Source organism: Gymnoscopelus braueri, assembly GCF_963280865.1.
Source record: "Gymnoscopelus braueri genome assembly, chromosome: 9".
In the NCBI taxonomy this organism is placed as follows: domain Eukaryota; kingdom Metazoa; phylum Chordata; class Actinopteri; order Myctophiformes; family Myctophidae; genus Gymnoscopelus; species Gymnoscopelus braueri.
Window position 1 is genome coordinate 33,683,455 of NC_137610.1, and position 13,420 is coordinate 33,696,874.

Here is a 13,420-nt window from a genome sequence, read left to right on the forward strand (position 1 = left end):
TATTGTTTTAATTTTCAAAAAAAAATATTTAAAATAAATGAAAAAAGTAATTGAAAAAACACGGCCCCCTCGCGTATTAGGGGGGCAGGCTGAGTCACCAGAACCAAGGACGGGTGTTTTTGATGAATCTAACATGGTTTAAATAAGTTAAGTTACAATGGGTTTGTATAGGAAGGGGGCGTGTCTGATAAAATGAATATCAAATATCTAAATACTGAATCGAGCAACTTAAAAACTGTCTGGGGGGCTCACAAAGGCCTGTAGAGACGATAAAATTACCAAAAGTGTTTTTGAAAGTGAAATATCCCTTTAATTATTTTATTATTATTTTATTAATGTATTTAATGTTCATGAAAAACCTGACAAAGTTTAAAGGTCTACCATAAGTTGCTCTGAGTCTCCACACAATTTGAGCTTTTAGTGTATAATATTGCAATTGTATTTATATTTTTTTGCCACCACAAACTATGAGGGAAAGTTTCATATTTGCTCAACTCAATATGCTCTTGAAGTGCTAATTTGACCCCCTGTAGCCTATACCTAGAGTTTAGTCTAAGCTGCATGAATAGCCTACGTATGGCTTGTTATTCATAATGCAATCTAAACATTGCCATGCCGTGCAAAAATATAGTGTAACCAGAAACAGCAACACATTTGTCAGGTTCTATAACTCAGTGTTCAGGATAGTTTAAGTACCACCGTGCAAAGTTTCGCGATTGGTCAATGAGACGTTTCACACATGCACTGTATCACTGCCCCAAGTTCTTTCATAGTTCTGTGTTGTTCTCTGTTCTGTGCTGGGAATTCGGAGATTGAAAGATGTATTACAATGTAAAACAATGTAGGCTATTTCCCCGTCAAAAGCATGAATTCAACTCACTGTACAAATAGCCACCAATGTAGTCCTGATTGATGAGACGTCCTATTTTCCTGTCGTCGGATGGATACTTTAAGAACACACCCCAAAAGTAGATCCGGCTGATCTGAGGGGTTAACTGGGTGCCGTGCGACCTGCTGGACGCATTGGTCCCTGCAAAGTTCACCTGGTAAGTAAGGAGACTTCTAGTTCCTACCACCTTCTAATGAAGATGGCGACATGTGATTTCTTTATAGGCTATTGCCTGATTTTAATTGGTTTTGAGGGGTTGTGTAGATATTATATTTGGTTTTATATTTTTTGTATTTTGCATAGTGAGTCAGTAGGCTTCATACCATCCTCTAATGGAGTCATTTCTTTCTATTGCCTGATTTTAATCAGTTTTGAGGGGTTGTGTGGATATTATATTTGATGTTTGCATTATTCCACTGGGCTTACTGTAACTGTAGTGGGTCTAATAGTGGGGTCCAGGGTCTCTCTGGGTTCCTTTAGGGGGGTCTAAATTGATCCTTACAGGTCTGTAACTGTATACTGTCAGAGTTAAGTGGACTACTATGACAAATAATTAAACTGAATAAATTAATCATTTGGATTTCAATAGATCTAAAGTCTAAGAAACACTTTGGCTATTGTCTGGAATAGTACATTTATATGTCTATTAGTAGACATTGTGGTGGAAGTAGACTGTCAATATAGGCAACTTAATTTTCCACAGAACAGAGAAATTGTGTTTTTGAAGTTATTCTGTTATAATGAAATATACTGTACAAATATCATATAGCTTTTTCTGTATACTATCTTATGGTGTAGCCTACACGTATGGTTATTTTATTTAAGTTTGATAATAGGTAATGTAGTCTTTGATGGTGTAGCCTACATGATCCGATAGGAGAAAATTGGGTTTTAGAACATAAAGAAACTCGTTATTTATTTGATTTCTTGTTTCAATCCATAAAGTCTAGTGCTCTTTAACAGCCCTTGTCAATATCACTTAGATGTTTGGTTTCCACCGGTTAACTTGTTTCAGGCTCCAAAAATTCTCTCAAGTGCATGTGTTCTTTGAGAAGAATGCTTATCGGCATGGACAGTCTCATAGTAGGCTACATGCCAGAGCTTTCTATATAAAGCTACACACATCTTGCATTCCACTATACTGTAGGTGGCGGCTAGCACCTGCTAAATTATAATAGCCTATTCATACATTGTCCTGTACTGCATAGTGACTAAATTCTCAATCACCTGTAAAATGAATTACCGTAATTTGGCAATAGCCCAGTTCTCAGGTTTTCCTTTGAGTTCTGTGGTTATTTGTTGTGTGAGTAACATCTATATCCTGTCAAATGCGTCGGCTCCTCTTGCACTGTCTGAATTCCTGGTGATATGTGGGAGAGTGCCTGTGTGCAGTCATGCAGGCTCATATGTTGTCTGTGTTGGTCTTTCTCTTTGCACACACTGTTTGGTCAGCTTGCACAGCTTCAGTCTGGCAGCTAGGGGCTTAAAATTAACCCTGCCATCCACAGAGAGGTCACATTTTTATTACGAGCAATTATTGAGTAAATGACTCGAATCGACTACCATTGAGTTGCATCCATGCTGTAGTCCCCAGTTTATGTTATTTCATCTTCATGTGTTCATCTTAGTGAGATATTGTTGTTTAGCAGTAAGTATTCATGAGCCTTTCTGTTTTCATCCAAAAGTCCAAGTCTTGTAATATTGCGGCGTGTGTAAAGTATTAACAACTGTAAAATTAAGATCTGGCATTCACTTTTTGGCGTGCACATGAATGTCTATTTCTGACTTCAGCTTAATACTTTGTCACATGACGCTGCTGCTCGCTGATTTTCATAAACAATCACTCATCTAAAGTGAGCTATACATACATTAGGCTTTTGGATGGGTATCAGAGGCAGAGATGGCTGCTCAGCTACTGTACTGTACTGTACTGTACTGTACTGTACTGTACTGTACTGTACTGTACTGTACTGTACTGTACTGTACTGTACTGTACTGTACTGAACTGAACTGTACTGTACTGTACTGTACTGTACTGTACCGAGTATATCCTAACTGATCACACGTTGCCTCACTGTCTTCCTCAGGACGTTTCCTGCAGATACTGATCCAGTCATGTCGAAGGCAAAGGATATGGGCTCCTCCATCATTCAGACCCAGCAGCTGCATGCTGCCATGGCTGACACACACCTCGAGCATTTGTGCCTGTTGGACATCGACTCTGAGCCCGCCGTGTCTCGTAACACTGGCATCATCTGCACAATTGGTTAGACATTATTTCCCAATGCCATTCCTTCTGTATCTCTTATTGTATTGACATTGCACAATTGGTTAGACATATTCCCCAATGCCATTCTTTTTGTATCTCATGTTGTATTGACATTATGAAAGAGATTATTCTGAATAGGTCTTTCGACAGCCTCCACATTCCGTTATACATTTTAGTCCTGTACGTGTCAGGCCCCCCTATAAGCTCTCCTTGTTCTGCCATCTTCATGCAGGACCTGCGTCCCGTTCTGTGGATATGGCCAAGGAAATGATCAAGTCTGGGATGAACATTGCAAGAATGAACTTCTCTCATGGCACACATGAGGTCAGTTTGAGATGTTGCACCATAGCCACAGACAACATCTTAGTTTCATTTTAAATGAAGTTTCCATTCGGAGTCTGACCAAAGACAACATACAATTTATATCTCCTTCATTCATGTAGAGCTGCAACAGTTGCTGTGACATTATACTCATCCCCTAGTAACCAGTGGCTGTAAGGTGATACGTAGACTCATACTTGTGCCTCCCATGTCTTCTCTATGTTATCAGTAGCTTGGCCAACTGGAAAAGAGCAAATGGCTACATATTAGATTTCTGACCTTTTCCCATTGAAAGTCACGGACAACTTTTCTCAGCTGGTGTCACCTTAACCACTTTCAACCTGGCGTCCCTATTTTGGGCATGTCATTATAGGTGAAAATGGTCACAAATAGCTAAAATAACAGATCTACAATCTCACAGTTCGTCGCGTTGTGAGCTTGTAGATGGGCTATTTTTGCAGCGTGACACCATCGTAAGACAACGTATAATATAGGGCTTAAGTGGTTAAGGGATCAACCCCCCGCCCAAAAAAAGGATAAAACCAGCTGTAGTATGCCTATCCAGGGTTCAAAGTGTCACAACGCTAGCCGTGTATTCATGTCTTTGATGCTGTTGTGGACACCATTTTTTGACCGCTATGCTGGCAACAGCAAGAAGCCAGTCTTTCTAACAAGTCCAGGTTATACACACACAGAACAGGTGAAAGTTGACCAAATTAGTATTATTTTTTATTATTTTTTATCAATGAAACTATAAATAAAGTGACTTAAGAGATTTGTTGTAAGAAGGAGAGCAGACATTTGACCTCTGTCTCTTTGGTGTCAGTTGTCAGTACAACTATAAATAGCTCTTCTCTTATGCCAGTCTCTCAGCAACAGTATGACTGGAAGGTATTCACAGGGACGAGGCATAGGTCACTGGCTAAAGAGTAGATTTGTCCTTTGTCAATCCTGTATTCCTTTTATATTTTCAGATTATTTTCTTTCTGTTTTTTTAAAGATAGCATGTGACCTGTCATTGTCCACTCTGACCAGTTGCATGTATGCAACTACATAATACATACACCTAAAATAAGAGTAAGCTTAAGTATGAATCATACTGTGGTATGGTACATATTTAATCTGGGAAAAAAAAAACTAGCCATAAGCAGCTTAATAGGTCAAAAAAAATGTGACACCTGATATGGTCAGTGTGTTCCGCTCGTCATGTGCCAATGTGTTGCTTGTGATTCCGTACACATACTACAGTAGTTATGCAATCGGCACTATGCTGTCCAACGTGACTTAATTCTTTAAGGATACCTAGCTATACGCACATCGACTGTGGGTGCTGGCTTAAAAATACATAACGTTGAAGAGGTAGAACTCGCACATCGAAAATATGGTAGAGACTTCTATTGACAACGTTTCAATCCATTGTGGATCTTCTTCAGGTCAGGGCATGTTAAACTGACCTGAAGAAGATCCATAATGGATCGAAATGTAAATGTTTTCAAATAAAGAAGTGTCTACCATATTTTTGGTGTGCGGGTTCTACTTCTTCAACCAACTTAATGTTTCACATTAATTCTTCTCATTAGCTTGACACCACCATATTACTGTGCTGTAATACATTTTTCATGCGGTATTGTACACATTTTTAGCATGCAATTATGACATCTGTTTTTACCATGTAGCACTCTGGGATTCCCTGTGAATGAAAAGTGCAGTACAAATACAATGTATTATTATTATCTGTATACCATACAGAAAGGATGAATGAACTCCACTTGGATTCTTGTGTGTGTTGACAATTACAAGTCATACTGTACATGACAAACTTGTCATGTACAGTCATGTACCTTACAATGTACATAACATTGTAAGGTATGCTATATCATTTATATACTGTATGTCTCATAAGCCAGGTGCATTTTAAATGGATAGCTTGAGGCATAGAATGCATTGCATATACAGTATGGCATATGAAATGTATACACATAAATAAGAATACATATACATTCATGTACAGTAAATACAAGGAACTGACTCCATTCATATGAGAATGTTCTAACAGCTTTTTACCTGGAATATGTCACCCCATACAGTACCATGCCGAGACCATCGCTAACGTCCGTGCGGCTACCGAGAGCTTTGGACCTGGAACCATTGAGTACAGACCAGTGGCCATCGCTCTGGATACCAAAGGACCTGAAATCAGGACTGGACTCATTAAGGGCGTGAGTACTCTCCGAAAGGCAATTGTTTATGTTCCAAACATGTACTAATGCACATCCCATACATGTTATATGAACGCTCACTCCTGTGATTATTAGCTCTACCATTTCCCTGTGTTTCTGCAGAAGTGGAATGTTTGATGCTGAGCATAAATTAGCTGATGTTTGTTTGCTTGTTGATGTTTGGTGTTTCTGCCGTTCCTGCTCAGAGCGGCACTGCTGAGGTGGAGCTGAAGAAAGGCGCAATGATCAAGCTCACCACGGACGACAAGTTCATGGACAACTGTGACGAGGCGAACCTGTGGCTCGACTACAAGAACATCACCAAGGTTGTGCAGATGGGATTCCACATCTACATTGACGACGGTCTCATCTCCCTCATGGTTAAGGAAATTGGTACGGTCACAAACAGGCAGTCACCAGTTTTTAAACCCATTGTTCTTTGTTATTACCTCTCTGAGCAACTTCATCTTCCTCTATCCACAGGTGCCGACTTCTTGATGTGCGAGGTTGAGAACGGCGGCACGCTGGGCAGCAAGAAGGGTGTCAACCTGCCTGGAGCCGCTGTGGACCTCCCTGCCGTGTCAGAGAAGGACATTCAGGACTTGCAGTTCGGCGTGGAGCAGGGAGTTGACATGGTGTTTGCCTCCTTCATCCGTAAGGCTGCCGACGTCCATGCCGTCAGGAAGGTGCTGGGCGAGAAGGGCAAGGACATCAAGATCATCAGCAAACTGGAGAACCACGAGGGTGTGCGCAGGTGGGTAGGAGATGATATAAGGACATCTTAAAACGTCATACACATCTCCCCAGTTAGCTACAGCAAATAGTTTGGGGATTTGGAGATGATTGCTCCGCAGAATTCATTTGTTTCATGATACCTTTGCTATGCAGATTTGATGAGATCCTGGAGGCCAGTGACGGTATCATGGTGGCCCGCGGTGACCTGGGTATCGAGATCCCCACAGAGAAGGTCTTCATTGCCCAGAAGATGATGACCGGCCGCTGCACCAGAATTGGCAAGCCCATCACCTGTGCCACACAGGTCAGTCACATTATCAACGTGTAGACAGATGCTAGTCTCGTTATCAAGATGCATGTTGTTTACTTGCTCACAGTTGCTATATATGTATATAGATGTATGCTGTGTAATTGTACACAGATTATTGTTTTTTATTTTATTATTATTACGTTATTTAGATAGATGCTAGGTTTGAGGTCTACCTGCTGTCCTAGTTACTTTGTAGCACTTTGTTTACTTGACTGCTTACCCTGTTGTTGGTTGATTAGGGTTCATGCTGCCAACTCTGATCTTGTGCTTTGTAAGTCACTCTGGATAAGACTGAGCTTGCTAAATGTCAAACTCTGAATTGTAAATCAGTGAGCACTATCCTCACATGGGAAGAATCAGCGTGGCGCCGTGAACGTGACATAGAGCCGTGCAGATTAGCGGTAAATGATCTCGCGCAATCTCTCGTCCTTTTCCATCAGATGCTGGAAAGCATGATCAAGAAGCCCCGCCCTACTCGTGCTGAGGCCAGTGATGTGGCCAACGCCGTGCTGGATGGCAACGACTGCATCATGCTGAGTGGTGAGACAGCCAAGGGAGACTACCCACTGGAGGCAGTCCGTACTCAACACATGGTGAGAGAGAGCAGTGGTCCTGTTGCACCATTAGTGTTGAGTCGTTTTCTAACTGCATCAGGGATTGATGGGATGATAACTGAATGTAGATCATATAGAATGACATACTGTAGCATTCTGCCTCCTGTGGTCCGTGCACAGCCTCCGCTTGACCTTTGGCTTGGATTCTACAAACTGCTCATACATTTACAGTATGTTTAAATGAATTTCCATGCATTCCTGTCTATCCTATCCCTCCTCCTGTCCACCTGCTGTTAAACTGAGCGACTGTCTGTTTGGATTTTGCTGTTAACTGTGTGATCATAAGTCTGAGAACCTGCTTCATACGGCAATAGTCCTTGGACGTCTTGGACATTGTTGTTGCTTGGCTTCACGTGTCAATGTACACACAGTTATGCAAACCTCTGCATTCAGATTAACGGTCTTTAACTGTCTTAAACTCACGTCATATTTGTCCCATGTAAGCGTTGGTTCTCAACCAGCCCTGACACATTTCAGCCATGGACAAAGAACAGGTTTAATAGAAGAATCTAGTCTCATTAGTTGAGTGATTGTGAAACTATTGTAATGAGGCTGTCTGTCTGTGTGTGTGTGTGTGTGTGTGTGTGTGTGTGTGTGTGTGTGTGTGTGTGTGTGTGTGTGTGTGTGTGTGTGTGTGTGTGTGTGTGTGTGTGTGTGTGTGTGTGTGTGTGTGTGTGTGTGTGTGTGTGTGTGTGTGTGTGTGTGTGTGTGTGTGTGTGTGTCTGATCTATAGTATGCACTAACTTCTGCATGTGTAAAGCCAGTTGTACAAGGTAAAAAGCCTGACAACTCTCCTGTCTGTCTGCACATGCTCAGATCGCTCGTGAGGCAGAGGCAGCCATGTTCCACAGACAGATGTTTGAGGAGCTTCGCCGCACCTCCCACCTGACCCGTGACCCCACTGAGTCTGTCGCCATTGGCGCCGTGGAGGCTTCCTTCAAATGCTGCGCTAGCGCCATCGTCGTCCTCACCAAGTCTGGCAGGTAGGTAGCGACAACCGCCTCCCACACTATCATACTATCAGCATCATGAGGTCACATGATGCTTCAAGTCTCTGAAAGCCACCCCTCCAACTGTCCCATCTCTCCACTCATCCACCTGTCCACTTATCCACCCATCCACCCATCAATTCCTCCCTCCGGAGCCCTTTAACAGAACTAGGGCTGCAACTATCGATTATCTTCTCAGTGATTATCACTTTTGCGATTAATTGAATAATCGAGAAATGTGTTTTTTTAATAATATTTTTATTTTTTTTATATATTAACAGATCAACGTGAACAAATTATAATCGATTGTTTTATAATAAACTATATCTATTAGTCTGATTAACCACTTCAGCCCTAGTTTATACGTTGCCATTCAATGGTGTCATTTAAAAACAACATCAATTAAATGTATTAGTTTCATTAGACAGAACGCTGCGTCTCGTGTGACGAGCATCTACTCTTAACTGCACTGAACTGCACTCACAACCTCTGGTCCATTCCTGACCTTTTGAATAGTGAACCCTGACATTTCACAAGTTAATTTTATCCCCTGCTTCATCCCCTCTTTCTCTATTCGGCATACAATGTTTCCATATACTGTATGATGCCATGAATTTGGTATATAGCTTTGAATTGAATCACAAATCAGTTTTTTTTTCTTCATTCGCATTACAAATGTAAACAAATGAAACACACACACACACACACACACACACACACACACACACACACACACACACACACACACACACACACACACACACACACACACACACACACACACACACACACACACACACACACACACACACACACACCTATCTATCTATCTATCCATCTAGCTAACTAATATACAAATTGTTTCTGCAGGTCAGCTCACATGCTGTCCAGGTACAGACCTCGTGCTCCTATCGTTGCTGTGACCCGCTGTGGTCAGACTGCCCGCCAGTGCCACTTGTACCGTGGCATCTACCCAGTGCTGTACACCAAGCCCGCCAACGATGTCTGGGCAGAGGACGTTGACCTGCGTGTGAACTTTGCCATGGAAGTTGGTGAGTAATCCGACCAGTCGTTTATGGGTTTAATCCATTTCCTCCCTTGAATATGAACCCCTCCTTTCCCTTTTAGACAACAAAACAGTTGACTCCTTGTACATCTTAATAATCGTTTTGATAGCATCTTTGTTTGACTCTGTCTCTTAATACCCTTTTCCTTGTATCCACAGGCAAGGGCCACAAGTTCTTCAAGTCCGGCGATGTGGTCATTGTCGTGACCGGCTGGCGCCCAGGCTCCGGTTACACCAACACCATGCGTGTTGTGCTTGTACCATAAACACCATCAAGGGACATTTGTAACCACTGCCCCCCCATCCCCTCTCCTGCAATCCCCCCATACACACCAACCTCCCAACCACCCTAACTTAGAGATCTATGTCATCTCAAATGTTAAGTAAGCCACATCATGAAAGGACTTTGCACGGTGTCATTCACCAACCCTTTACACTTTACTGTATTCCCTGCGCCCAGGTGCTCCATCCAGTACCGCCCAAGTCATACTTGCCAGAGGCTTTGGTTTGGTTTGACAAAAAGCCTTTCTTTATGCAAAGTCCTCTGTCACTTATTATTTGCACGTCGCTCTTCTTTATAAGAAAGGAGTCAGACGAGCACGTTCCAGTAAAATTGTCTGTTCATTTGTAGTTTGAATAATAAGTGCAGCTCTGCATTGTTATTGACTTCTTCTGAGACAGACGGCATCAGGCTGACATGAAAGGTGTGGTATCACGCTGTTATCTGGATTGTGACGTGATCTGGTATGACTTCCATTAAACTGAACACCTGGATCAACTGAGTGTGTTAGTTTTCTCTCTTATTCACAGTTGCACTACACCAAACAAGTTGTTCTACGAGAATTCATTTTGTATTTCCTGCATTAGTCTCGTATCCATATGTTCAAAATGTGAAATGCATTCTATTCACACATATGCCTATTTTGACCACTTTCAATTTTCCGTCCCTATTTTGGATATTAGTCCAAAATAGTCCATATTAGTCTCCATTGCTATCTGTGGAGCATTGCATCCACACTTGAAACTAGTTTAATAGTCTATATAATACAAAAGAATGAAAAGAATATTCATAAAATAAAATCCAAATCAAGCTGTTACAAGAATGGCTGGAAAATATTGACCACTCCATTCTGTAAAAGAAAACAAAAGGATGCCTGCACATCAATGCCCCCTTCTGTTCCACAGAACACATTACACCATCTGGTGGCAAACAGATGGTTACTGATATCAAGGCTCTGTGGCCATTAGCTAATATCACTGAGAGAATACTGTGTGTCCATAGCATGAGACATAGGAATTATTTCTCACATGTAATGGCCTGGCCCAGCTGCTCAATGTAAGTTAAATTAGACAAACAAGATTCTACTGTGTATATTTCCTCATCACTCAACCAACATACGTACCTACATGCAGAGGCCAAATAACTTATTTTGTGGAGAATACACAAAACAAAACAGCACACAATAATCCTTACTGTTGTGTATGGTAGCACTAGACAACGCTAGTGTTACAAATTATTCATAATCCGGCTTAAGCGCTGCAACTTTAACATAGTTTTACCCGAGTCCCCTCACACCACCATATGCACTTTTAAACACCAACAACACGGAGGCTAAATTACCATATGTGTTTTTTTTATTGCATTTAATTCAAAACATACATTTATGATGGAATCTGTAAAACTGTTGGTTAAAAAGGTAGCATAATGCAAAAGGAATAGATAGATAGATATGAATGAAACCCCACCCCCACCACAACACTTAACCTCAACCTTGAGTAGAATACACTCAAGGTAATACAATATTCAATCTGTGTCCTTGTGGCAGGTGTGTGTGTGTGTGTGTGTGTGTGTGTGTGTGTGTGTGTGTGTGTGTGTGTGTGTGTGTGTGTGTGTGTGTGTGTGTGTGTGTGTGTGTGTGTGTGCGTGCGTGTGTGCGTAGGCACGCACATTTGTTAGTTCGTTAATTTGTGTGCGTGGGTGCGTGTGGGTGATTGGGTGGGTGTGCGTGCACTCGTGTGTGGGTGGCATGGGGAGATGCAGGGTGCATGGGATAGGCGGGTTGGGGGAGAATAGTAATGAGGGATTGATCCAGCCCAGTGGCAGTGACTGGCTAGTTGATGTTGATGTTATCTCCATTTCCCCGTAGGGTCAGAGTCAGTCAGACTGGGGCACGAAAGCCTCAGTGGCTCTGGGCCTCAGCTTCCGTAACTAGGCAACTGGAGCCTCTGGACTCTCAGACCCTCTGAGATGTGTGACCCTCACAGCTAGTCGAGAGGCGCAGAAAATCGGTATGACCTAAAATAGATGGAATTATAAACAAGAAGCAGGATTTAAGATCCCTACAGGTCTGATAAGTCTGGTTCAGTGAACAAAAGAAACAAAGGAAACAAAAAGAGAAAGCTATCAGTCCAAGACTGCTTTTTCCTTATTGGTTCAGCATAGCATCGCAAGCAGCAGTTGTTCAACGGAAGTCAAATTGTATGATCAATACAATGAAAGAGGTATAATATGCAGCAATATGATACTTGACAGTCTCTCGTTCACTGTGTGTCCAAGTAACCACTTTGTTAGCCCTTTGATTGGTGCAATAAACATTCAGATCAAGCTTAGTGCATCGCTGGCTTCAGGATGTTTGATTATCCACAATCGCTATATTTACCCAGCTTGAAATCTATTCTATTTACCGACAAATCATTTCACTCCTGCACGTTCGCTGCTGGAGAGGACAGTGCTTCAATTCACAGTACCTTTGTGCACCCATAAAAACAAACACAACAAAACAAACAAAAAACAACAAAACCATAGATTATTGCATAAGGGTGCTAATGGCACACACAACCTTTGCCCGGGGTATTTATGTGTACCTTCATTATTCTCAGAATAAAATGTGTTGGCATTAATTGTGCAGGTCTCCAAATCCCAGAGCTGCAGTGGAGGACAAGATGGAACTGTGTGCATTGTCTCTCTAGCGACAGCCATCGTCTGCAAGCTCCTGTTCAGATTAGTTACATAATTGGAATCCATGTCGTTCTGTGGTCTTTCTGTCCAGTACATTCACATCTGATGCAGGGACTCATTCTTAGATGAAAAACTAGAGAACACACACCTGATCTGGTAAACAGGTGCAGGATAGACAGAGAATCAAAGAAAAAAAGTCCACACACTTAACCACTTCAACCCTGTTATCCAAATTTGGGCATTTCATTATAGTTGAAAATAGAAAATAAAAAAGGTTACCCAAGCCCACAACACGCCACTGTGCGACGTGTTGTGACCTTGTACTTTGGCTGTTTTTGAGATAATTTAGAACATTTTTGTGGTTAACGGATAAAAGTAGTTACACATGCTGCCGAGGTGTTTTTATTGAAGAGAGATCAACATGTTATCTCTCGTCAATAAACACACTGTGTGAGCAAGCTTAACAGTGTGCAGATTCATTCTTAGAAACCTATTCTAATGACATACTGATGTTACATTAGATTCATTACTTCAATGTGTTTAATGTGAACTGATTTGGGGTCATATTTTTAACCCATTTTGGGTATTTCTAAGACATTAACTTGGAAGACATACCATTGTCTAAAGCCTAATTTATACTCCATCCAGTGAAAGAACTGATATTCAACTGAAAGGCAACATATTTTTCAGTCAAAAATCTGTTCTGTTCATCGAGCGACACAGTTTTGTGACAAAGTATAAATTACCCCAACAGTAGCTGTTCTCACACGGTCTATTTTCTCACTAAATCTCTTTTTGGGTAACCTTTCACATTCACACAAATCACAATACGCTCTAAAATGACAAAGGATATAAAAAATAGGAAAGTGATTTTAGTTTTTTGTTCAAAACTGGATACAATTATTTCGAGAGTTTCAACTAAAATAATGTAGCTCAAAGTTTACGCAAAGAAATGGTCAGGATGAGAGGTTTGTTTAAAGAAAGGACTATGTAACAAAGACCAAATTACAGAGTTGGGGTTATAATATAATACATATATTGACTGATAT

At 41.4% G+C, this 13,420-nt stretch overlaps 1 protein-coding gene across 1 annotated transcript; it reads left to right on the forward strand.

The window, feature by feature from the left end:
• The first annotated feature begins 1,003 nt into the window (after nucleotides 1-1,003).
• On the forward strand, nucleotides 1,004-10,190 carry LOC308091867 (pyruvate kinase PKM-like). The gene is made up of 11 exons (XM_080437606.1): nucleotides 1,004-1,046; nucleotides 2,977-3,155; nucleotides 3,391-3,482; nucleotides 5,567-5,698; nucleotides 5,905-6,091; nucleotides 6,182-6,452; nucleotides 6,587-6,737; nucleotides 7,184-7,336; nucleotides 8,174-8,340; nucleotides 9,217-9,398; nucleotides 9,572-10,190. Exons 2-11 carry the CDS (start codon nucleotides 3,005-3,007, stop codon nucleotides 9,676-9,678), a joined length of 1,593 nt encoding a protein of 530 aa, XP_080293732.1. The 5' UTR covers nucleotides 1,004-1,046; nucleotides 2,977-3,004; the 3' UTR covers nucleotides 9,679-10,190.
• The last annotated feature ends 3,230 nt before the right edge of the window (nucleotides 10,191-13,420 follow it).

Bases quoted from the DNA above. Each gene is read 5' to 3' on its own strand.
- LOC308091867 (XM_080437606.1), top strand. From the start codon at position 3,005: ATGTCGAAGGCAAAGGATATGGGCTCCTCCATCATTCAGACCCAGCAG. The intron at 5,699-5,904 runs GTGAGTACTCTC...GTTCCTGCTCAG, and splicing joins GGACTGGACTCATTAAGGGC to AGCGGCACTGCTGAGGTGGA. The intron at 7,337-8,173 runs GTGAGAGAGAGC...GCACATGCTCAG, and splicing joins CAGTCCGTACTCAACACATG to ATCGCTCGTGAGGCAGAGGC.